Genomic DNA, 27,187 nt, shown 5'->3' with positions numbered 1-27,187 from the left:
AATTTCTCATAATACATGTTATTAGCTAGAAATGCTTTCCAGGTTTAGCTAGGTATGAGCCACTATCACAGTGTCTCCCATGCCCATCTTGTAACAGACCCAGGAGAACAGTACAGTGTGTAGCCAAACACCTATGTATTCATTGCTTATCTAAAGTGTCCTTGAAATATACGGATTTCTAGAGACTGTTGCCTGCAAGATGTAGAGATATGCCTTCCTCTTTAAGAAGCAGAGCTGGCCTATCTAGTTAGGACTACCAGTCTCCTCCACAACCTGCAAAGTATGGTATTTGAACCAAACCTCCATTAGTTACTTGGATTATGCTGACCATATGTTTTATGGGTACATGGTTTGACGTACTTCTTTCTGTGATATGTAGATATGTATGAAAAGTCCCACAGATGGGTAAGAACATTGTTAAAACTTAGTATTGTCACCTCTTCAATATAACTGAAGATTTACCCCTAACAATCCAGCTAGCATCATAATGCTGTACACTAGGCCCAGCATGATGGGCCAACATTTCAGAGTTGACTTCATCTGGTTTTTTTGGCAGCCTAGCTGCTTGACAGTGTATCTGTGCTTTCCTTAAAATATAAATTAGGGTGGGTTAGAAGCATTAAAACTGAATCCCAGGCTTCCCTGGTGGCACAGTGTTTGAGAGTCCACCTGCCGATGCAGGGAACACGGGTTCGTGCCCCGGTCCAGGAAGATCCCACATGCCACGGAGCGGCTGGGCCCGTGAGCCATGGCAGCTGAGCCTGCGCGTCCGGAGCCTGTGCTCCGCAACGGGAGAGGCCACAGCAGTGAGAGGCCTGCATATCCCCCCACCAAAAAAAAAACAACTGAATCCCGAACCTGAAGTGGCCACCAAATTGTAAAGTTTGTGTTGAGGAGAAATGGAAAATTGAGCATATAAGAAGAGTTTGGACTTTCAGGCTTAAGTTGTTCATAGAGTAACAGGTGTATTGGATGAAGGAAAGAAAGAAAGCCATTCAGCAGCCTGTGGCCATAGCGCAAGCCTGAGGCATTGCAGTGTTAGCCCATCGCTTGTGCTAACAAATAAAATGAGCAGGTAAGCCAGGACATTATAAAGGAAAAGGAAGCCTTATGGTTGATAACTTAATGCAGAGGAAGGAATTATGATAGATTCTAAAATGTCCTCGATTACTGAAGTTTGGTACAGCAAAATCTTGTTTGGGGGAAAAAAAACGAGTCTAGTTTTATGTCCATTGATTTTGAGGTTGATCTGATACTCAGAACACTTTTGGTCTGAAAGTGTAGATAAGGAATGATCTGTAGAGGTTTTATTTACAATTATTAATAGATGAGCTCCTTGGGGCATAGTGTAGCAGGGGAACAGCAAGTGGAGTTCATGTTGTTATAACTAAGATGAAACCATTTGAAATTTCTTCCCATTGTTTTTTTTTTAGAAATTCCTTAAAAGATAGTAGTTTCTTTAACTACTTTCTTGGTGTTATTTATGGTAAATGTTTAATTTATGCAAATTCCTTATTCTGCTTTGTACCAAAAATTATTTAAAATAGAGGTCTTAATGTTTGTTTCTCCAAATTTTTAATATGTTACCATTATAAAAATTTAAAGTATTACAACCATAATCTTCAATTTGTGGACTTATGTCAAATATATTTAAAATCAGATGTACCTGGAAAACTTTAAAATCTTTATGCTTTTTATAGGGCTTTTTACATCAGCCTATATTTTTAAACAGATTTATTTTTATTTAAAAGTTTTACGTAGTACTTTTTTTTTTTTTTTTTTTTGCGGTACATGGGCCTGTCACTGTTGTGGCCTCTCCCGTTGCGGAGCACAGGCTCCGGACACGCCGGCTCAACGGTCATGGCTCACGGGCCCAGCCGCTCCACAGCATGTGAGATGTTCCCAGACCGGGGCACGAACCCCTGTGCCCTGCATCGGCAGGTGGACTCTCAACCACTGCACCACCAGGGAGGCCCCGTAGCTCTTCTTTGATAAAGGAAAGCTTACAGTAGAATATATAATTTTGAGGTTGCATAACATTCATCCTTGGAAATGGCATGATAAATAATATACATTTAATTTATACTTTTATTTTATGAGGTGTTCAGTTATTTTATTTTCTGTATGCAAATATCTTTACATTCAATAAAAATTTTGTTAAATAGTGGACTAAGTGTTCCATTTAATCTGGACCAGTGCCTAAGAAACTTAGTGGGACTTGAATATCATCCATTCTACCATTTTCTCCCTGTTAAGAACTTAGTGTTGGGACTTCCCTGGTGGTGCAGTGGTTAAGAATCCACCTGCCAGTGCAGGAGACACGGGTTTGAGCCCTGGTCTGGGAAGATCCCACATGCCGCAGAGCAACTAAGCCCGTGCGCCACAACTACTGAGCCTGTCCTCTAGAGCCTGAGAGCCACAGTTGCTGAGCCCGCCTGCCACAGCTACTGAAGGCTGTGCTTCTAGAGCACATGCTCTGCAACAAGAGAAGCCACCGCAATGAGAAGCCCATGCACCGCAACGAAGAGTAACCCCACTCGCTGCAACTAGAGAAAGCCCTTGTGCAGCAACGAAGACCCAACGCAGCCTAAATAAATAAATTAATTATTTTTTTTAAAAAAAAGAGCTTAGTACTCATTTTTGGGGTTGCAAAACAAGTAATAGTTCCTCAATTTTCTTCTGGCCACTTTTGTAAAAACACTTCTCTTTCTTCACTTTGTAACTTTGAGGGGTTTTTTTGCTCCCACATGTTTCCTCATTGGACCAACTAAACATTACTTTTTTCTACCAGCCAGATTGATTGTAATCTAATTTGGAGGAACTATTTAGGATGATCAGACCAAAAATACTGGCAGTATTATGTATATAACAGTTGTCTTAAGGGACACTAAGGGTTCACACAAACAGCTTCCAGGGTCTTTGAAACTGGAGGTGCATACAGTATGAGATCCACGTGACTGCTGATCTGGGAGACATGCCGTATGTTCTCAGATGCAATGGGCAGGGAAGACAGTGGCTTCCAGAATTACAAAGGGAGACACTTTGAAATCGAGGTGTTGATGTGTAATTATTTCATTTCTCAAAAAGGCAACTCCAGTAGCTCCAGACTGAGTAGGAGCAGAGGTTTATTTACTTCGTAATAAGGAATATTGATTCTTTGAAGCAATAGCTGGGAAAACCCACTAGTTAGTGAGTGAATAAAGCAAGGCTTTGTTTGTTAGTATGTAACAATGAAATCTAGAAGCATGGGACAGATGGGGTAGATTGCAAGTCACTGGGAGGTGATTTCAGATAGGGAATAGGACTTGAGCTTTATTTACTTCACAGAATCTATAGCGTAAGTACTGTGCAGTCTCAGAGAGCAGGCAGTGCCTTGGAGCCCTGAGACAGCGGTGGCCATATGGTGTGAAGTCATGCTGACTAGATCAGACAGGGTATGTGTTGGAAAAATGGGGGGAGTAAGGTAGACTAGGGACAGTGGGTATGCATCTAGACAGCCTTGACAACTAGGCAGAAGAGCTTAGATTTCTATAAAAGGGAATGCATAGCCTCTGTTCTGTGCTTAGGTTCTTCCCCTCTCCCCTCCACCCCAGCAAACATATTGATGTATGTACACACGCACACACCCACCCCAGAGGGCTTCTCTAACCAGAGGGCTAGACTTAATTTAATCTTCCTACCTGGCTCTTCTTTTCTTTATGTCCTTTGTTGATAGATGCTACATACATAATTTCTATAAATGTCTGGAATGTGTACTCATTTCTCTTAGTTCCAGCATTTGATTATTACCTTCTAGAAAGCAACCATTACTGAACTGCTCAGTAAAAATCCACTATACAGCTCCATTAGATCCACTAAGATTCTGCTTTCAGGGCCGGCTTCATGAGCACGGGACCTATGCAGTCACAATGGACCTCACACTCAGAAGGGACTCAGGCTTGGTTTAAATGCTTGGCTGTCACCATCTTGAAATTTTAATAATTTCTGGACAAGTTTCCCCACATTTTCATTTTTCAGTGAGCCTTACAAGTTGGGTTGCTAGTTCTGTCAACAAGCACTTAATTATCAATCCTAAACTATAGGAGATAGGATTCTAGTTTTAAGTGATACATCTAACGTTAGCAGCTCAATAGAAAACCATTAAATATAATGGTTAAGAAAAATGACTTTGGAGTTGTTAGCACCTGATTTGTCTCAGCTGTAGCCCAGCGGGTGCTCTGAGACCCCAGGTATGTGCCTTAGCCTCTGTAAGTCTCAGTTTGCTCATCCGTAAAATAAATTCAATAATACTATACTACTTTCACCAAAAAATATGTACAAGAATGTTCTTAGCAGGATAATTTGTAAAAGCCTTAACTGGAAACAGTCAAATGTCTATCTTTAGTGGAATGGATAATAGTAATTTATTCATACCATATAACAATGGTGTGAATGGAATACCAGATAACAAAGAGAATGAATGAAATAAATACAACTACAGGCAACAGCATGAGTGAAATTCATAACACTGAGAGAAAGAAACTAAACGTAAAGGAGCATGATTTCATTTATATAAAGTAAAAAACAGACAAAACTAACCTGCTCTTAAAACTCGGATATTGAGTGTCCTTAGGAGGGGAAAGTAGTGACTAGAAGGGGAACCAGGGAGCTTCTGGAGTTCTAGTGATGTGTTTCCTGCTATGACAAGGCCACATACACTTTGTAAAATTCAGCAAGCTGTACACTTAGGATCTGTGAACTTTTCTATGTGTATTTTTTTTAGTTAATTTTTTTTTGGTAAGTTTTCCTTTGTTTGTTTGGGTTTTTGGCGGCACCACGCAGCATATGGGATCTTAGTTCCCTGACCAGGGATCGAACCTGCACCCCCTGCATTGGAAGCACGGAGTCTTAACCACTGGACTGCCAGGGAAGCCCTTCTATGTGTATTTTATACAGTACTTCTATAAAATTTACATTTAAAAAATAGTCTTGTCATACAATTACTATGAACATTAAAGAAACGGCTGTGAATCCTTAGAGGTGCTTCAAGAAGTCTGCAGAATACAGGTTTAAATACTTCCATTAAATGGCTTATAAACTGATACAGAGGAATTAGGGTTACAGTTTCAATGAGTGTCTTGATTGTCCACTTTTTCCTTTTTTAATGGTCTTTTTTAAGACTTTGAAAGCCCTTTCGTTGACACCTTTGGTTATTAAAATTGAGCCCTCTGGCCTGCATAAGGCTTTTTTTATTTTTTCAAGTACATCTCAAACTTTTTATTGAACAGTAAAGTGAAGTTAAGCACATGCTCGCCTTTGTGTGAAAGGCTGAACTATAAGCCCATTCTCAAATGCGTACCAGAGATTGTTGCATACTATCTTGTTTGATTGCTTTCAAGAACTATTACCTGAATTCGTTTGAAGACAACACTTAGAGTTGTCATTTTATCCTTTGCCAGCACTATTTTTCAATTTTTACTTTCATTTGATCTGGAAGACGTTTTGTTGATTAGTTTATTTCATGTATATTTTTTCTTTTTTTTGTTTTTAGGTGACTATGAAAGGCTTATATTTTCAACAGAGTTCTACAAGTGAAGAAATAACATTTGTGTTCCAAGAAAGGGTAAGAAAAATTGTTTAATCATTAAATGAAACAAGATAGTGTATTTTCCATATGTGACAGACCCAGTTTTAAATGGCCTATTACAAATTATTTTGAGTTGAACTAAATGAGTGAAAATTACTTAAGTGAAACCCTATAAATTAATCTTATGTGAAAACAGTGGTCCATATTGTGGTATAACTATATTTTTTAAAAGAGTTGCTACAAAAGAGTTTTTAGTTCCTCAGGGTGGTGGCATAAAAGATATTAGGAAAACAGAACAACTTCAGTAGTCTTATGTGTTGCGAAATTAACCCAGTTTATTCTGAAGACCACAGTAAAGTGAGTTTTCAGATTGTAGGCATATTTGAGAAAATACTTTCTCTCATATTGGGAAATGAAAGAGGTGGAAAAGCATTGTTTTTCACACTAACTTCTGAGCTGTGCGAAGTTACCTCATTCACTAAGCCTTAAATGGTTTCCAGTTTTTTACCACTTTAAGCATAGATAGTAGAATTTTCATACATTGGTGATTGAAAGGTTTGTGGCAGGCCAGAGTCATTATCGCACTGTAAATTTAGGGATGAAAACTAAGTGCTATATGTATTTCATAGTGCCTGTATATTTCATAGTAGTAATAAAAATTTCCAGCTCATGAACACAGTCCAGTTTTCCTGTGTTATCTTTCTACAGCTCCAAAATCATTTAAGTTAGGACTCTAAACCTCAGACAGCTTGGTTTCTACCATTGGGTCAGGATGAAAGGTCTAAGAGTTTTGATTGGCTCTCAGGAGCAATCATCACCAGGTTCACACAATCATGAGTAAAATCCGCAAATTCATCGATATTGTTGAATATATTCGTGTTATCACCAATTATCAAATCTGAGTTTTAAAAAGGGATAGCCCAGAGTATTGTGTTCATATCAAATTAAACACAGTGATCCCTTTGATAGAACACAGGAGGCACTGTGCAAGTAGCTGTTCTAGCCAACTTTTGATCTAATATTGGGCATATCAGGGGTTGAAGAAAGCATTTTAATTATTGGTGTCATTGGTGGATGACATTGAGTACCTGAGTCTGAAATATCTTTGCCTTTGAAGTTATATCTAGCTGTGCAATATGAGGAATAATTAAGTTCTATTAAATTTGTATTTTGACCCCAGAGTGCCATGGGGCATGCTGAAATGTCCAAAAAGATGTTAAATAAGGCAGAGATTAATAAATGACACTAACGAACTTTATTTATAGCATTAAGAAAATTCCATAATCAGTACACTCTATATATTATGTGTATGTGTTTAAGGCTATCCCTGCATGAAGGTTTGATGCTTTGAGATTATTTAAATTAAAATGAGGTACAGTATTTGTTGCTCTACTTTGTTATCCTGTGTTCATTGCCTACACATATATCCCTGTCAGTATCTTAAGTACCTTTTCAAAACATGTACCCTAACTAAGGCTTTTTAAAATTTTTACCCCCAAATTCCCTATATTCTTTTGTATTATATGCTATAGGATAATTGCTTGTTCCTTTTTCAGTTAAGTTAGGTGTAAGATTTGGAGTCTGTTTGATTTTGTTCGATTATGTGTGAAAATTTTTGCGACACGAAGGCATATTCTCAAAGGAATGTGTAATTATTTTATTATTTGGTTCTAGGAAAATCTTCCTGTTACAGAGGATAACTATGTGAAGCTTCAAGTTAAAGCTTGTGCTCTGAGCCAGATAAATACAAAGGTATAAATACAAAGGTATTGGTGGTTTTATTTTGGCCAAAAGTCAAATGAGAGTTTCACAATATATTTAGTGTACAAAAATTATAATAATAACAACTGACTTCTGAGTACGAAGAAATTATCATTCTTAGAAGTATAGAACAGCTAGGAAAAAATTAAATGTTCATTTGTGTATTTCTATATTAAGGTAAATTATTAGCCTAATTGAAGTCATGCATTTTATATTATTATATGAAAATATTTTATAAACTCCTTTACATTGTGAAAAGCTGAGAATTTATAATTACTAAGGCCTATAATCAAGGAAGAAGTGACTGTTTAAATATAGTAAAAATAGAAACTAGAAACCTAAAATTAATTTATTAAGTCTCTAGTCCGTAGATATTTCTAGTCAATGTCTTGATAGGGTTCATATTCTTCTTGTCATTTCTCTTTGTCTCTCTCTCTCATACACCACCTCACACCACCCCACAGTAATCTTCCATTATTGACCACGAAGTACATGGAAAGTCTTCAAATGGTAAATAAATAAAGTATGGTTAAATGTGCCATGATAAATAGAGCAGGCCCATTTACTCAGTTTTATAAAGAGGAATACTATAGTTTTATTGGACCCTTAACTTATTGGCTTATAATGTCAGCATAACTTCTAGGGATCTAAAAGTTTTCTTCAGTAAAGTCACATTTAGGGAAACTACAGAACAAAGGTATAGGCTTCCACTGGGCGATTCTGTAACATGAGCATGACTTGAGAAGTGAATTAGTGAGATGCCCTGAAGTCCTTTCACTGGGAATAATCTACTGTTCCTTATCTGGAGAGATCTGTGTTCAGCCCTTCCAAGATGTTCTTTATAAAACTACAAAAAATCCATTCAAATGCTGGTCTAGGAAATTATCTCCATGTCTAACAGAAAGAAATGGTAAATTACAGTGAAATAAATTTGATTTTACAACAACTATTAATCATAATGATTATGGAAACTGTAGGAATGTGAGAAGATGCTTATGGTAAGTGAAGGAGAACAGGGTGCACTTGCCATAACCATGATTTTAGCTCTGCATAAAAAATAAACACTGTAAAACACCGAGTATTTCTGTAAGAATGTTATGTGAACATCTTAGGAAAAGGGTAAAGTTCCACATTGAGAAAGAGACTTTTCTGGCAATGAAGTATGTATAGGAGATCAAAGAATTGAAAAATAAGGGAAATATACAAGAATTATTTCAATTTCTTTTTACTTGCTGTTCCTAAAATACTAACATATCTACAAATATGTTCAGCATCTCTAGTATTATTATAAAAGTATAGTAACTTTTATACTTTTAGAAAAGTATAAAAGGAGCTTAAACTACAGGCTTATCTATGTACACTCTTGTCACTTTAAAAATCAAATGCTGAATGTGGTCAGAATCTAACAACATACTAATCTCTCAAAAATAAATAATTTGGACTTCCCTGGTAGTCAGTGGTTAAGAATCCTCCCACCAGTGCAGGGGACATGGGTTCGATCCCTGGTCCAGGAAGATCCCACATGCCGCAGAGCAACTCAGCCCGTGCGCCACAACTACTGAGCCTGCGCTCTAGAGCCCGTGTGCCACAACTACTGAGCCCAAGTGCCACAACTACTGAAGCCCGTGCGCCTAGAGCCCGTGGCTCCACAACAAGAGAAGACATCGCAATGAGAAGCCCGCACACCGCAGTGAAGAGTAGCCCCCACTCGCCACAACTAGAGAAAGCCTGCGCATACCAACAAAGACCCAGTGCAACCAAAAATAAATAAATTAAATAAACAAATGAAAAATAAATAAATAATTTATCCTTTAAAAGAAGAAACTCCAGCCTGAGATTATGTCGCAGTTGCCCTGTGTATATCCATCACGACTTCTCACCTACTCCCTAACCCAAGGCTTGTGAGAAACACTCAAACCCACCCCACCCAAATGAGGTGACTGGTACAAAGTGTTTAGCCAACTGAGAATTGTTCTGGCTATAATTTCCCTTCATATTTGGCAGAATAAAGATGTTAAAGTATGTTGATGGTGGTTTGAATGGTAATACTCATACCTAAGCCCTAATGTCCACTAATTCCTCAGCAAACTTGGTTTCCTACTCTATAGAGGAACCTGTTTTGTGAAGTTACTTGCTTTTTGTCTTGATGCCAAAAATGGAGTCATATTTGCTTTTTATGTGGTTTGGTTTTTGCTCCTGCTTTCCTCATGTATGAAAAGAGGTTCGGATTTATTCTTGACAATAAATTCAAGCCTTTGTCATTATTTAGCTTCTAACAGAAATGAAGATGGAGAAGGATTTCTTTCCTGTTGGGAGAGAAGTTGCTGGAATTGTGTTAGATGGTAAGTTTACAGATATAAGTATCTGTATTCCTTTTCTAAGGTAAAAGAAATTAAATGGTAGCTAATTGGTTTACTGACACATAAAATTATACACACTTCTTCAAATACAAAAGTTAATTATGCAGAAGTGTTTTCCCTTTTTTTAATTAAAAAGAAAACTAGAACAATATTGGTATTTTATAATTGAAGAGCTTATTACAGTTTAGTAAATATTTAGAGATTATGTATTTAAATCCATGAGTAATCACATTGAATAGAATGACCAGTATTGTCCTTTTTACGGTATTTGCAGACCAGCATAAATTACTTGTGTAAGTTGGCTTTGGGCCAAAATTTATACAATGGTCAGTAACTATGTTCACATTAAATTTTTAAAGTATGCCTAAAATGGAGTATTTAAAAGTAAACAGTTTGCTCATCTGAAATTGGTTCTGGGGAGAAATAACCAGTAATATTTTATGATTGCCTTAAATAAAGAAAAATTTTAGTAAATAATGGTCTTAACATGCAGAACAGTAAGCCTAAGTACTTGAAATAATTTCTGAGTAAACGTAGTGTTCATATTTTCTGCTAATAGTTCATGATCAATCAGTTTATGGTTGCTCTTCTTGCATATGTGAGTGGATGAATGAGCATTATCACGTGGGTTAGACTATTTGAATTTCACCTGTAAATTTAATCTATAATACATCTGATACTCTTAATGTAATCTTCTAACACAACTAAATCATAATTTTATTTCCTCTCCTTTCTTCTGCTTGGATTGTACGAAAATAAAAATAAGAATTATAATAGCCAGAAGATGATCAATTATTCATTCATTCATTTATTTATTTATTCATCATTTAATGAGCACTTGCAAAGTGCTTGGAATGTGAAGATAAATAAGACAGTCCCTGCCCTCCAAGAGTTCACAGTCTAGGGGAGAGGCAGACAAACACGTATAGGCAGATTCATTCTGAAAGCTCCAAGGAGAGGTGCCCAACCAGCCAGCAGAAACAGGAAAGGCTTCTTGGAGTAAGTTAGCCAGACAGTAAGGGGTGGGCAGGAGGAGAATTCTTCTCCAAGAATCACGCTCAGCAGAGAAGATAGCATGAGCAAAGACGCAGAAGCAGGTAATAACGTGATGTATGTAAGAATTATGGAGTTCGGTGTTACTAGAGCAAAATTAAGTTCTGGGCATGAGTCATAGGCAAGGTACTTGGCAGAAAAAAACCACTGTGTCAAGAAAATTCTCCTTCAGAGATCACAGAATAAAAGATATTGAACAGAATCTTTTCATGATGATAGGAACACTGATTCCTTCCCCCCCAAAACATGAGACAAGAGGGTAGGCAAGGGCCAGACTCATGATGAGCCTCCTATCTCAGATTGGGTTGTAGAGAGAGTATTAGAGTGGCCATAAGAAGGGTGGATTTGAAGCAAACCAGGCTGTAGGCAAGAGGACTGTTTGGGTAGTAGACCAACAGGCAAGAAACGGCATGAGGCTTCCGGGTGGCGCAGTGGTTAAGAATCCGCCTGCCAGTGTAGAGGACACAGGTTCGAGCCCTGGTCCGGGAAGATCCCACATGTCACAGAGCAACTGAGCCACAGCTACTAAGCCCGTGAGCCACAGCTACTGAGCCTGCGCTCTAGAGCCCGCATGCCACAAATACTGAAGCCCGCGCGCCTAGAGCCTGTGCTCCGCGACAAGAGAAGCCATTGCAATGAGAAGCCCGTGCACCGCAACGAATAGTGGCCCCTCCTCGCCGCAACTAGAGAAAGCCCGCACGCAGCAACGAAGAACCAGTGCAGCCAAAAATAAATAATTAATTAAAAACAAAAAATGACAAAGTCCATAACCTAGACAGTGGCGGCAGACGTAGTGAATGTATTCAAGAAATAGTAAAGCCAGCAGAACTTAATAATTGACTGGAACAGGGAAATTAAAAACAGGTAAAAGCAGGAAATGATTTACAAGATTCTGGTTACATTCAAAAGTTCTCAGCTTATAGGTTGTGTTTGAAACTATAGAAGGGTAATGAGTTCATCCAGGGAGAGAGTTGAGGTGAAGGAGACACAGCATGGAACCCTTAGCAATGCCACTGTTTGAGGGACAATTAAGAGGAGTACGAAGGAAGCCAAGAAAAAAGGATCAGGGTGATTTCAGGTAGACAAGAATCCTCAGCAGGAGGGAAAAAGAAAAGTACAGAAGCCAAAATTATTGGGGGATAATGGCACAGAAGAGATCCAAAGAAGCAGCAAACTGGGGCCCTTTTGCAGACAGAGCCAGCCTGAGGCACCGCTTCCAGATTTCAGGCTCTACCTTACTTCATTGCTGCACCTCAGTTTCCTTGTCTGTTAAATAGGAGTAATAATAGGTACTTAATGGGTATGCCATGAAGATTAAATGTGATAACACGGTAAAATGCTGGGCACAAGTAGGCCTTCATGGAGGTTTGGGATTTTTCCTCCCATTTCCTTTTGTAACTATTTGAACAAAAATATTCTAAAGAATTGACTGATGGTATAGGACTTTTCTCTACACACAAAGAGAAAATGGAACTATCACTTCTGTATAGTCCCCAAAATTTCTTGGCACCATTCTGAATTTATTTCCATAATCCCAAATCAAAGTAGTTTATATGTGATTCTAACCAGAATTCCCACTGTGCGTCAGAGATTTTACAACTCAAACAATGACAGATTGGACGAGCCTCAGGAGGGGTGGAACCCAGTGTATCCAATGTCATCATCATAAGAGCTGTGGAGTGGATTATTTTCCTTTATTCCTTCATCCTTAGCTGAACAGAGAGATATCCTGCTCCACGGTGTCAACAACCACATGGCCCAGATATTGGAGAAAATTCAGATTTGATATGTTCTTTCCTACTGTCCTTACAGACTATCAAAATGTCCTAGAAGTTCTGAACTTTTTCTCTGAGTTAGTGACTTTTTATTAATCCATGGCTTTTAAAATTCATTTTAATTGTTCAGTTATATTTAATAACCTCAAAATAATGATTATTAATTTTCTCCACTCTTTAGTTGGAAGCAAGGTATCATTCTTTCAACCAGGTGATGAAGTAGCTGGTAAGTTATAGGTCCTAGTCCTATTTCAAGTTGTCTGTCTTACTGTTGTTTCTTTTTCTTTTTTTCTATACAATTGCTGATGCTTAGTGTGACCTTTCTTCATATACAAGTACTTACCTAAGTTTTGGAATTTACTCTCAAATATCCATTGATGAAGAGAATTGGGAGTTTGATCACAATAGCAGAACATTTAAAACTTTTCAATATTTGTAGATACGATAGAAAGATGACCATAGTTGTTACTGTCCCTGGTGCAGCCCTTCACTGGCAGGACCCCGGTCTATAGTTAGACTGAAGACTCCAGAGAAAAGAAAAGTCACAGTCCACCTGCTTGAAGACTACTGACTGACTTGGCTACATAGAAGCTCTTCTCTCCACATCCGACTTGAATTGTACAGAGCTGCTCCCTTACCACCCTCGTAAAACTAAAAATTGACTGGAGACATTTAATTTATTGGTTTTCTTTTTTAATCCATAGTTAATACCATTTTGCAAAAATATACATTTATACTTGTGTCCTAGACATTCACACAAATATAAAGTATGCATTTAGTAGTAGTCTTTGAAATTGCCAATTCTCTGTAGAAAATATTCATAGGAAAATATTCATATAGACTTAGAAAATGTATAGCTTTACAGCATGATTGAAGCTGTTAAGAATAAATTTATAGGAAAGTTTTCATCAGCTTTTAACACAATTGCCTTTGACTTGGGTATTTTCTTTGAGAATTTATTATTTCTATCTTATCTTTATTATCTGCCCAAGAAGTCAGTGACATTGTATTATTCAAGATCCTGGGGCTTCCCTGGTGGCGCAGTGGTTGAGAGTCCGCCTGCCGATGCTGGGGACACGGGTTTGTGCCCCGGTCCGGGGAGATCCCACATGCCGCGGAGCGGCTGGACCCGTGAGCCATGGCCACTGAGCCTGCGCGTCCGGAGCCTGTGCTCCGCAATGGGAGAGGCCACAACAGTGAGAGGCCCACGTACCGCAAAACAAAAAACAAAAAGAACAAGATCCTTTTTGTAAGAGACCAAAAATAAAATCAGATTAGCTCAGGGGAAAATGGGATTTTACTGGAAGCATACCTCACTATCCTATAGAACCAAACTCTGGGAAGGGAGCCGTGAATCAGGGACAAGTTTAATGAGGAGCACAGATGCCCCCAGGACTCTGACTTTGTTCTGTACATCAGCCATCGTCTTTATCATCATTCAGAGGTGAGAGAAGAGGAAGAAAAAGAAAGAGGTAGTACAGGTATTATAGTGTTCGTATCAGAAAATAAACTATCTACTTCCCTTCCTTAGTTCTGAAATCTCTCCCTTCTCCACACTAGTACTGGAACCTTCCTAAAAATCCCACTGAGGAAAATTTAGACTAATGCTTACTGGCATCTCATTAGGAGTGAATTCATTTTTGGATTGTGCCCCTAAAGTTTCTCGTTTTAATTTTCAGGAATTTTACCCTTGGATTCTGAAGACCCTGGACTTTGTGAAGCTGTTCGAGTACATGAACATTACTTGGGTATGTGGTAGTCCAGTGTTTTGGAACTCACGTAAGCCTTATTTCACAGATGTGTGTGGCTTTTAGTAACAGTATGATTTATTTTTATCTGCTGTGAGTGTACCTAGGAAATAACTATTGGGTGGACATATGACTACTTCTAGCTTATATTTTGTATCCATAAAATTCATTTTCAAGCTAAACAGTATTTAGACCTTTAAGTTTCTCTTACACTGCTCATGGTAAGAGGTTTGAAAAGCGATTTCTTCCTTGGCTCTTAAATTATATCAGTAACCAGAATTTTTTACTTCTTATTCTTGGTTATTAATTGAAATTTTTAAATGTATAAAATCTAGACAATACATGTAGAGTCTGAGTCAGGAAAGACTCAAAAACACTTATTCTTGTTTCTGTTGATAATATCTTTTGACCAGTATTCAATGTAACTTAAATGTTAATTTAAAAATTTTCTACAGTAATTTACTTCTTAAATATTTAAATTTAAATGTATAAACACAGACACTCTTCATGAAACCATAGTGAAAAGATGCTGCATCTCCTTAGTAATCAGGGGAAAGCAAATTAAAACCATTTAGAGGGCTTCCCTGGTGGCGCAGTGGTTGAGAGTCCGCCTGCCGATGCAGGGGACACGGGTTCGTGCCCCGGTCTGGGAGGATCCCACGTGCCGCGGAGCGGCTGGGCCCGTGAGCCATGGCCGCTGGGCCTGCGCGTCCAGAGCCTGTGCTCCGCAGCGGGAGAGGCCACAACAGTGAGAGGCCCGCGTACCGCAAAAAAAAAAACAAAAAAAAAAAAACCATTTAGAGATACCATTATGCATCCATGAGAATGACAGTTATAAAGTTTGACCATCCTAAGTGTTGGCAAGGATGTGGGGCAGTAGAACCTTTTATGCACTGGGAGTGTAAATTAGTACAAATGCATTAGAAAATAACTTAGCATGATCTAATTAATGATGTATTAACACCTCAGACCTAGTAATTCCACTGGTACTTTCATACACCAGAGAAGCTTGATGTGTACCAGTAGCACATGCACAAGAGTTCATAGTAGCATGGTTTGTAATTGTGGAATAAAAAGAGAAACAGCCAAATGTTCTTCCTGGGAAAATGGATAACTCAAGATATTTCTAATTAACTCATCAGTGAAAATGAATAAATAACAGTCAAACATATCAAGACAGATGAACCTCACAAACTGTGCTGAGTGAAAAAAGCAAGTTGCAGAAGGATACGAACAGTGTGATACCATTTCATTTCTATGAAGTTCAAAAACATACAAAGTTTAATTAAGCATGTGTTATTTAAGGATATAAGGAACAGGTAGGGATGAAAAGTCATGTGGAAGTTACCTTTGTGGGCAAGGCAAGAGGATGTGATCAGAGTAGATCCACGGGACTACAGTGGTACTGCCAGTCGGCTATTCCTTATGTTGGGATTCATGTTGTTTTTCATATCTTATCTATAGGTTATTATACATTCTTTTGTGTTCTTGAACTATTTTATTAAAATTTTTCCTAAGTTCTTTCTTGAATGATACAAATGCTAATCAGACCATATGGGCCAATTTGGATTTTGGACTATTAAAAATAGTAAATTTGAGTCTATATAGTAACTTGAACTAGGGTAGGAAATCTTTGGCATTTCATTTTTGAAATTATAAATTGTTAAGTAATTTATATTTAAATTAATGACATTTACTATGTCTAAAATTTCCAAGTAATACCATCTTGTTTTATTAAAAATTAATTTTTGGGCTTCCCTGGTGGTGCAGTGGTTGAGAGTCCGCCTGCCGATGCAGGGAACACGCGTTCGTGCCCCGGTCCGGGAAGATCCCACATGCCACGGAGCGGCTGGACCCGTGAGCCATGGCCACTGAGCCTGCGCGTCCAGAGCCTGTGCTCCGCAACGGGAGATGCCATAACAGTGAGAGGCCCGCGTACTGCAAAAAAAAAAAAATTAATTTTTCATTAAATTTTATTCATTCATTCATTTATTTATTGGATGCGTTGGGTCTTCATTGCTGCGCGCAGGCTTTCTCTAGTTGGGGCGAGAGGAGGCTACTCCTTGTTTCGGTGCACAGGCTTCTCATTGCGGTGGCTTCTCTTGTTGCGGAACACGGGCTCTAGGCATACAGGCTTCAGTAGTTGTGGCACGCAGGCTCAGTAGTTGTGGCTCGCGGGCTCTAGAGCGCAGGCTCAGTAGTTGTGGTGTACGGGCTTAGTTGCTCTGCAGCATGTGGAATCTTCCCGGACCAGGGCTCAAACCCGTGTCCCCTGCATTGGCAGGCGGATTCCTAACCACTGTGCCACCAGGTAAGTCCCTTAAAAATTAACTTTAAAAGACAGTTTTCCAGAAGTCTGAGGCCTGTACTTATTTATGTATATATTAAGCCTACATATGGAGCCAACTATGTGTCTTCCTTTCAAAGATAAATCTCACTTCCAAATACCGTGCAGTGAAAGTCTCTGATCCATGACTATTTTGATATAATGCAGTTTGAAAATTGAGGACGGCTGCTGTCTCTTTTATGGGAAGCTCTACTATTTTTAATTCCAGAATTTCCTTGGGCCCTTTTTTTTAAAAATATTTATTTATTTATTTATTTTTGGCTGCATCAGGTCTTAGTTGTGGCTTGTGGGATCTTTTGTTGCATTGCGCAGACTCCTCTCTAGTTGTGGCATGCGGGCTCAGTTGTTGCGGCGTTCAGGCTTAGTTGCCCCGCAGCATGTGGGATCTTAGTTCCTCGACCAGGGATTGAACCTGCGTCCCCTGTGTTGGAAGGCAGATTCTTAACCAATTGGACCACCAGGGAAGTCCCCCTTGGGCCCTTATTGTCCCTGTTCTTTTGAGAACCTTGTAAATATGGAGTCAACTAAAACCTTTAGTTTGGATTCCTAGGCTTGAGTTTTGATAAAATAAGCTAAATTAAATTGTTATAGAAAGTTAACTGTTGAAAAAACAAACCAAGAATAAAAAAGGTGCATTTCCTTAAGCATTGCTGAACACTGGAGGATTATAAGATGGACCAGAAGAAGAACAGCAAACTGGAACATCAAAATTTTCTAGCTATAAAGCTTAATCTAAGACAAGAGAACCACACAAGTGACCTTTTATTTTCCTACAAATCAGGAGGATTATAGTCCCAAAATCCACCAACATATACAGAGAAAGCAATTCTATTGATAGATATTCCTTTAGAAGGGAAACACAACAAAATGTTTCTTTAAAAGAAGTACTTTAAGAATGGCCACTAACACCTGAAACATTGTAAATCAACTATACTTCAAATTAAAAAAAAGAAGAATGACCGCTAACTGTGTGACCTTTAGGCAAGACCCGGGCACATTTTACTTTGTCTTTAAACAAGCATGCCAAACTAGCTAACCTCTAATCTCTGCTGTAGCTCTAACATTCTATGAAAGAGAAAATAATTTCAGTATGTCCCCTGAAGATTTGCAGGGAGAAATAATTTAGTTCCTGTTATAATTATAATTTAGTTCCTGGAATAATTTAGTTCATGACTCTATTTTCGTTCCTGTTAATTATTTGATGATTTTTTAAAATAAAAGCTCACAACTCAGTCACCTTCTAGTAAGTCAGTTCTTTTACCAAACCAAAGAACCAGGCTCCAAACAACTCCCAAAAGATGTCTTATTAATCTTGTTTCAAAATGTTGAGGACAAAGGTAAAAAGTTGAGTAATTCTTCCAGATCTTTTGTGCTTTCAGTTCTCAAGCCATTCTGATTTTATTTTTCATACAAACAGCTCATGCAGCTCAATGTCAAAAAAACAACCCAATCAAAAAATGGGCAGAAGATCTAAATAGACATTTCTCCAAAGAAGTCATACAGATAGCCAAAAAGCACATGAAAATATGTTCAACATGGCTAACTATTAGAGAACTGCAAATCAAAACTACAATGAGGTATCACCTCACACCAGTCAGAATGGCCATCATCAGAAAGTCTACAAATAATAAATGCTGGAGAGGGTGTGGAGAAAAGGGAATCCTCCTACACTGTTGGTGGGAATGTAAATTGGTACAACCAGTATGGAGAACAATATGGAGGTTCCTTAAAAACTAAAAATAGAAATACCATATGATCTAGCAATCCCACTCCTGGGCATAATCTGGAGAAAACCATAATTCAAAAAGATACATGCACCCCAATGTTCATTGAAGCACTATTTACAATAGCCAAGACATGGAAGCAACCTAAATGTCCATCAACAGAGGAATGGATAAAGAAGGTGTGATACATATATACAGTGGAATATTACTCAGCCATAAAAAAGAAGGAAATAATGCCATTTGCAGTAACATGGATGGACGTAGAGATAATCATACTAAGTGAAGTCAGTCAGACAGAGAAAGACAAATATCATATGATGTGACTTATATGTGGAATCTAAAAAAATGATACAAATGAGCTTATTTACAAAACAGAAGCAGACTCACAGGCTTAGAAAACAAACTTCTGGTTACGAAAGAGGAAATTTGGGGGGGAGATAAACTGGGAGTTTCGGATTAACATATACACACTACTGTTGATACATACAAAGTAGATGATCAACAGAGACCTACTGTATAGCACAAGGAACTCTACTCAGTATTCTTTGGTGACCTATATGGGAAAAGAATATGAAAAGGAATGGATATATGTATATGTATAACTGGATCACTTTGCTGTACACCTGAAACAAGCACGATGTTGTGAGTGAACTATACTCCAATATAAAAGTTAAATTTTTAAAAAATTGGCACACATTTTCAGCATTATTCCTTTGGACCTGAGGTAGAAAGAATTGAAATTGTAATTCTTGGGCTCTGACATACTGTTATTATTGATCCATACATGGCTCTCTTCTATTTATTTTCTTAGTTTTTATGACATAATAAACACTTGTGTACCACCTAACACAAAAGCAAGGATCTCAGCGTTAAACCATGTCCAACCATGTAATTTTAAAGCCTCTGCAATCTTAAATGTAGTTTTATTACTGTTAGAATTTTTTAAGCACTGAATTTGTTATTTCCTAATGAAAGTATAGGTAGTCCCAATTCTTATGATGAAAGATGTTCCCAAAAAATTCCATATAAATAAATTTTACATAGATTGAACATGCACTGTTAGAGTAGATGGGCTTTAAAGTCAGACTTTGAAACTTGTGGCCTCAGACAAATTAATTACCCTGAACCCCATTTCATAATCAGTAAAAGTGGGAAAATAGCTATCTTGAGTTTGGTAAGGAATAAAGTACTGTGTGAGATATCCCCTGTTTTACTCTTTTAATGCCTTGCTTGTCTGTCTGAACATTTTCATCATGTGCTTGGATGCTTTGCTTCCCCACTAGATGGCACTAATTAGTTGGTAAATTCAATGCTGACTGGCCATGCTAACCCATCTGAATCTATTGACATAAGAGGAAAAATAGTCCTGGTAAAGACTACAGAAAGTGTTATAAACTTGATTGTAGGTAAAATGAGAAAGTATTGCCTATACTGTGAAAAAAATCACATTCAGTGTACAACATAAAAACAATAAAAATTAAATAAACATATTAAAGAGCAGCTTAATGGTCAGAAAACATAAAGCTAATATGGCTTAAATTACAGTATATTAGGAGTTTGCATTTTGTTCCAAGTGCAATAGAAAGCCATTGATTAATTTTAAACACAGAAGTGTTAGGATGTCATTTATGTTTTTAAAAGATCATTCTGACACTTCTGTTTTTCAAAGACACCACTAAAGAGATTGAAAAGAGAAGCCATAAAGTTAAAAATAATTATAACACATAAACAAGCAAATGACTCATCTAGAATATATTAAGAATTTTTACAAATCAATAAGAAAAAGTCAACAACAATAGAAAAATTAATAGAACACTTGAACAGTCACTTCACAAAGGGAATTCCATATGGCCAACAAACACGGAAAGGTACTCAACTTCATTAGTCGTCAGGGGAAAGCAAATTATCAATAAGATCACATGTAAGAAACCATTACACATCCATATGATGGGCAAAAATGTATAATACCAGGGTTGACAAGGATGTTCACAACAGCAGCTGTGGGAGAGTAAATTCATACAGCCACTTTGGAAATATAAAGTCGAAGGTAATATATCCTGGAGCTGGGATTTCCATTCCTCAGTAAATATCCTGGAGAAAACCTGTGTACCAGTGTAAGAGTAACTTTTATACAAGAGCATTCTTAGTTAAGAATGCTTAACTACCAAAAATGGGAAAAAAACACAAATGTTCCTTGACTGGAGAGTGGATAACCAATCCATTCTATGAAATTTGATGTTGCCATAAGACATCAAAAATGGAAGCACTGGGCTTCCCTGGTGGCGCAGTGGTTGAGAGTCTGCCTGCCGATGCAGGGGACACGGGTTTGTGCCCCGGTCCAGGAAGATCCCACATGCCGTGGAGCGGCTGGGCCCGTGAGCCATGGCCGCTGAGCCTGCGTCCGGAGTCTGTGCTCTGCAACGGGAGAGGCCACAACAGTGAGAAGCCCGCGTACCGAAAAAACAACAAAAAAAAATGGAAGCACTATACTATAGCCACATGTAACAAGAAAGGATGTGTCTTAAAAAACGATGTTCAGCAAAAAAGAAAAAATGTGTATGGTACAATTGCATTTAGATAAATTTCAGAAACAGGCAAAACAAAATTATATTGTTTACGAATGGATACTTGAGTTATTAAACTATGAAGGTGAATAAGAAAATACATTAGAATGGTGGTGACCTCTGATGTCAATTATATCTCAATTTTTTTAAAAAACATCTCTGGGGCTTCCCTGGTGGCGCAGTGGTTGAGAAGCCGCCTGCCGATGCAGGGGACATGGGTTCGTGCCCTGGTCCGGGAAGATCCCACATGCCGCGGAGCGGCTGGGCCTGTGAGCTGTGGCCGCTGAGCCTGCGCGTCCCGAGCCTGTGCTCCACAACGGGAGAGGCCACAACAGTGAGAGGCCCGCGTACCGCAAAAAAACAAAACAAAACAAAAAAACAAACAAACAAAAAAAAACGTCTCTGGCCGGAGAGGCGAGGCTGTTGGCGTGAGGGCTGTGTCCTCTCTCTCAACCAGGATGGTGGTTACTTCATATTTATTCATCCAGCTGTACTTTATTTCGTGTACTTTTCTGCATACATTTTACTTTAACAATAAAACATTTAAAAAATACGCGCGCACACACACACACACACACACACACACACACACACACACACACTCCTATGCTGAAAGTGGAGTATGCATGGGTAAGAATGGAAACAGAGAAACTGTAATGTAGGTGAGAGATACTAGAAGTAGGCTTGGACCAGGGCCATGGTGGGAGCAGAGATGGAGGGAAACAAATCCAGGAAGCAGATCTAATGGGACTTGCTAACAGATTGTTTCCTCTTTTTCTTTGTGGTAGTTCACAAACCAGAAAAAGTTGCATGGACAGAAGCTGCTGGAACCATTCGGGATGGAGTACGAGCCTATACAGCTCTGCATTATCTTTCTCATCTCTCTCCTGGAAAGTCAGTGCTGATAATGGACGGAGCAAGTGTAGGTGCTAATGGTTTTGTTAAGAAACAGACCAAAATACAAATAAACTTAGGGAATTGAGAAATGGGCCATCCATTTGCTAATATAATTTGTTGCCAGTTAGCTTATTCACTGATACATTTACCAAACTCCCATTTTCTAAAATAAGCAACTTTTATCAAGGAGATAAAAGTTAGCATTACTGTGTTTAGTTTCTTTTTACTTTGAATCTGCTAGTACTTTAAAAAAGCAGACAAGCCATTTTTATTCATGTCTGTTACACAAAGCCTGAAATAGCTCATAGTCTGAAGCCAGACCCCAGGACTCCCTGCCAATTTTGTATCATATCCCTCATACTTACACTTATGTGATTAAGGTGTTACATTTATAGATAGATCACACAAGCTCAAAACTGTGCTAATTTAAACATATTACATACATCTTCAAAATATAGTTCAAGATACTAAAAGAGATTACATAAAATATAATTATAATAGAAAAATGTCACAAAACTTGGGGTGATTTTATAGTTTTATTTTCTAACTGGCTGTTGATGAAAATGCTTTTTCCCCTGCTTTTCATTGAAAAAAAGGCATAACTGTCTTCAGCATTGGCTTCATCCTATGTCCTACATCAGGATAGTAGTGTTTCCCTGAACTTACTCCACAGGTCAGCAAAAGGATGGAACTTTTGAAGTTGAGGTTGCTGGACTTGCATACGTATTGATATTATATAATTAGCTTAGTACATTATGCTGGCAAGGCCCTTAATGGCCCATTTATCTCATTCCAAGGCCGTGTTCTGAATTCGGCCTCTGTCCTTGAAATTGTGTGCTGCTTGCAGTCAGACTGGCTGAGAGCCTGTGGCACACATAGCTTTTCCACCACCCCTCTTGAGGAAGAGTGTGTCAAATGTTTCCACTTCTAAACTTATCCGTATTTTTTTCTTTTTCTATCAGACAACATTTTAAAATATACTGAGGTAGCACTAAACTATTACAGTTTATTAAACGACCTATAAAATGAATTAGATACGGCCTCTGCCCTATATCTATAACACCATCGTGTATTTGTTTCCACACAGGCACTTGGAACAATAGCTATTCAGTTAGCACACCATAGAGGAGCCAAAGTGATTTCAACAGCGTGCAGCCTTGAAGACAAGCAGTGTCTTGAAAGATGTAGGCCTTCTATAGGTGGGTAATAGTACTCAACACAGACTTTAAAACATAAAATTTTGAAGAGATATCACCTTAAAAACTGCACTTGTAAAACAAACTGCAGGGCTTTCCTGGTGGCTCAGTGGTTGTGAGTCCGCCTGCCGATGCAGGGGACACAGGTTCGTGCCCCGGTCCGGGAAGATCCCACATGCCGCGGAGCAGCTAGGCCCGTGAGCCATGGCCGGTGAGCCTGCGCGTCCGGAGCCCATGCTCCGCAACGGGAGAGGCCACAACAGTGAGAGGCCTGCATACCGCAAAAAAAAAAAAAAAAAAAAAAAACAACCAACAAACTGCAAAATGCCAAATGCATGTCATTTAAAAAATGCACTTAGTATCTGTGCTAAGTCCAAGTTTACATAAGTTATAGTTTAAATTTTAATGATTTGTTTCTTAAACCTACATTTTTCAGTGTTTTTTCTTCTTTGCCTCATTGTTACCAACTCACCCAAGTTTGAATTAGGTGAACTTTGACACGGTTGAGAAACACCTGATGCCTCTTTGGTTTTAGTCAATAAATCAATATATTTTTGCATCACTTTTCATGTTTCTCAACCTCTTTTACCCAGTGATATGCCTCTAAATTTGTCTGTTTCCTGTGATACACTAGGAAGGGAGATGAGCCACTTACACAGAAACCCAGGTCAGATATAGTTTAGGATAAATAGGACATGGTAGAGGCTGGGGAACTCTTGAAAAGATTGAACGTATACGAATAGTGATGAATATGGAAAGGAGAAAGAAAATAGAGATTGAAAAAGAAGAGAAGAAAGATAGGAATGGAATTTTACAGACTGGAGTTAACTGAATTAATGTTGGAGTTTAACAGATGAAGAGAAAAGAAGATGAACAGAGTGTAAGTGAGGGGCAGGCAGGAAGGAAAGTAAGGTTCATTGAGTGTTAATATGGATGATAATTCCTTAAATCCTCAACAACCCAGTGTCAACTAACTGGGAAACAGCATCTCAAAATTTAGCTTGTCCAAGGATGTACCACTAGATGTACCACTAGGCCTGGAATGGAATTTGAACCCAAGCCTGCCTAATAGTAAAGCCTGTGTTATTTCCATAGTTATGTTATGCTTCTGGCAGAGATAACCAAGAAATGGAAGGAAGGTTAAAACAGGGGCTGGAGAAAGGAGGAAAATAAGAAAAAAAAGGTAGAAGAGAGATTGAAAATGGAAGGGGGTGGGTAGCATGAATAGTATTGTTGAAGGGAGCGGTTTCCTCTTGGTTAACCCTGCCCTTCTGAGGTGCTTCAGCCCCCTTTCCCTCGAGTCCCCCCACCCTCACCTCCATCCCCCGAGACTTCAGTCACCACTGGACAACACCTCCAATCTGAGAATCTCTGAGAGGAATTCTCTTTACTGAGAAGGTGTTAAAAGATACAAAAATGAAATATAAACATGTCTTCGTTTGCCAATTCAAATTGAGATTTTTTTTCTTAGTTCTCTCACTGGCTTGTTGTATTAACACATTAAAGCAACCAGTTAAAATTAGTTTAATTTTTACTAACCCTGCTTCAAATAATCCTGGGTTTTTTTTCACCTTCGGGATTTTTTTTTGTTTTGGAGGGCAAAGTCGGGAGATGCGGGTGTGGGCTGGGATCTCTATGACTGAGAAAGGTTAAAACGGCCTCTAACAGAGAAGTACCAAATCACATAAATATATCTTTGTACTTTTTAGCTCTAAACTCTATTAAATCTGAACATACTTAAGAAATTGCTTAATCTTTCAGTCCACATCTTCATATATATGTACCTCTGTGGTTTAGAGATTCTCAGTTCTGGCAAAATATCCTTTAGCTGTAAAGAACAATCCTCTGTGTCAACAAACCAACGTTGGGACACATTATCCACAAAATGCTCATATTTTTATTTTATTGAATATACCAGTTCCTTCATTTAAATTGATCCTTAGCAATACTGGTTAGATGAGAAAAAGTATAATTTGATTCAGTAATTGCTTCAACCATTTAATTCATTTCAGAGAAGAAATATTTATTTGCTTTTCTTTCTCTTCTTCTCTGAGTTGTGTTGATCACACACAGATTGCCTGACTTCCTGTCCTTTACAGCCCGAGTGATCGATGTGTCCAATGGGAAAGCCCAGGTTGCTGAAAGCTGTTTAGAAGAAACAGGTGGCCTTGGAGTAGATATTGTCCTAGATGCTGGAGGTGGGTACTTTACTACATCAGTAGTCTCTGTAGTTTTTTTATTGTGATGGGTGAATTCCTGGGGAAAAAAAATATGTAACCAGGAAGTATTTATTTATATATTATTAAATTGATGTGTAGCGTTTTTTTTATTTTTGAACTTTTCTATTTAAATTGGCGCTTCTTCATTTTATTCCCATTGTAAGCACTGTCTGGAAGAGAGAACATACTTGCCTTTTAAAGTGTAGGCATTGGACTTTAAGTATCTCTACAAGAAATCTGCAGACATGATCTCCTCAGTGGTTCCTAGATTAGTTCAGGTCTCAGCCAGTTGCTTAATTAGTCAGTTCTGCTATGTATGGCTGCCCTCTATTGGATGGTAGACTTCTGCAGTCCTTGTTTGGAAAGTGCACAGAATTTTGTTGCATTTTCACCTTGCTTGAACTTCTGTAGTTTAACCAATATCTACTTAACACCTAATCTTTACACTCTTAGGTAGTGCCATCACACCTAAAGAACAGGTTTCACAAGCCTGCAAAGGGATTCTGTTTATACTTCGTTAGAATTTATCTTCTATCCTAAGAATCGTAATGAATACAGCTATGACCATATGTATTCCTTTTTAGCCAGTATTTTCAAGATTCGAAATTAACTCAGAAAAATCTTTCAGTGGAAGTGAATGTATACTTCATTAACTTTTCAAATGGACATTTCAATAATTATGTCAAAATATGACTGTCTTTTTTTTGTTTGTTTGGCTACATTGGGTCTTTGTTGCTGCACGCGGCTTTTTCTAGTTACAGCAAGCCGGGGCTACTCTTGATTGCAGTGCGCGGGCTTCTCATTGTGGTGGCTTCTCTTGTTATGGAGCACGGTCTCTAAGCGCGCGGGCTTCAGTAGTTGTGGCACGCGGGCTCTAGAGCGCAGGCTCAGTAGTTGTGGCGCACAGACTTCGTTGCTCCGCGGAATGTTGGATCTTCCCGGACCAGGGCTCAAACCTGTGTGCCCTGAATTGTCAGGTGGATTCTTAACCACTGTGCCACCAGGGAAGTCCCAGTATGACTGTCTTGAATCTGAGTTCCTTACTCAGAAGTCAACTTTTCCCAAAGTGTTAAGCTATCAATGTTATGATTGAAACTATCAGACTTAGTTATGTGCTATGTTATCTTGCCTGATTTTCAAATTAAAATAGACTTTTTATCTTTAGTTATATCACTTATAATTAAATCTAAAGCGTATGACCAGTTTTAATGCAAAAAATATATTTTAAGTGTCTGAATACAAAATGCTTCCTTGTTACTACATTAAAAAGTAAAGAGAAGTAGTTTGAAGAATAAATTTTTATCAGATTACTATAAAATACATTTTCTCTCTCTCTCCCTCTCTCTCTTTAAACAAATCCTTTGTAAGTGAGATTATATAGTAAAGATGATGAACCAGCTGTAAAATTACAACTACTACCACATAAACATGATATCATCACCCTTCTTGGTGTTGGAGGCCACTGGGTAACGACAGAAGAAAACCTGCAGGTATTATCAGAAACAATAAAGCATTACTGATACACCAAAAGGATGCAATTAACAAAGAATAATGCTTAAGTCTTTTAGCAAGATGTGGCTAAATTTGTATAAATTCTGAATTATATCCTATTTTTAAAGAAATGTAGCTTTATTTGTTTTAACTTCTAGCTGTTGGCCAAATGTTGAAATATAGTGCTTAGCAAAGGAGTTCATTTAACTTTTATTTAGTGGTTTGGAAGTAGTGACATGAATTTTTTAATAGTGTTTCAAATAAGATTTTTTTCCTTAGTAACAAACATTCTTGTTGACATATACTTAAAATATTTCTATATAAAATTATGACAATTTCCTAATTCAAATTATAATTTACTATATATGTGTGTGTGTGTGTATGTGTGTGTATACACATTGTCTTCCAAAGTTACATTTCTCAACAAAATTCAATTCAAGTATTTTTATCATGGTTGATATGCAAATACCATAATTCTCATGTACC

At 38.1% G+C, this 27,187-nt stretch overlaps 1 protein-coding gene across 4 annotated transcripts in view; it reads left to right on the top strand.

The window, feature by feature from the left end:
- Nucleotides 1-27,187, top strand: part of CRYZL1 (crystallin zeta like 1) — a 34,275-nt gene that overhangs the window by 3,756 nt on the left and 3,332 nt on the right. For 3 of the 4 annotated variants that reach the window (XM_079923133.1, XM_079923131.1, XM_079923134.1), the window contains exons 2-10: nt 5,531-5,602; nt 7,241-7,318; nt 9,597-9,669; nt 12,697-12,741; nt 14,195-14,263; nt 21,687-21,820; nt 22,883-22,994; nt 25,091-25,189; nt 26,579-26,700. In XM_079923133.1, the coding sequence (XP_079779259.1) occupies nt 5,531-5,602; nt 7,241-7,318; nt 9,597-9,669; nt 12,697-12,741; nt 14,195-14,263; nt 21,687-21,820; nt 22,883-22,994; nt 25,091-25,189; nt 26,579-26,700 (804 nt within the window). The remainder of the gene's footprint in view (nt 1-5,530; nt 5,603-7,240; nt 7,319-9,596; nt 9,670-12,696; nt 12,742-14,194; nt 14,264-21,686; nt 21,821-22,882; nt 22,995-25,090; nt 25,190-26,578; nt 26,701-27,187) is intronic. The other variant, XM_079923132.1, reaches the window with a different exon arrangement.

The sequence above is a fragment of the Stenella coeruleoalba genome (genome assembly GCF_951394435.1).
Source record: "Stenella coeruleoalba genome assembly, chromosome: 5".
Taxonomy (NCBI): Eukaryota; Metazoa; Chordata; class Mammalia; order Artiodactyla; family Delphinidae; genus Stenella; species Stenella coeruleoalba.
The sequence above is the reverse complement of the archived record's forward strand: the minus strand, read 5'-3'. Positions and strand labels throughout refer to the sequence as shown.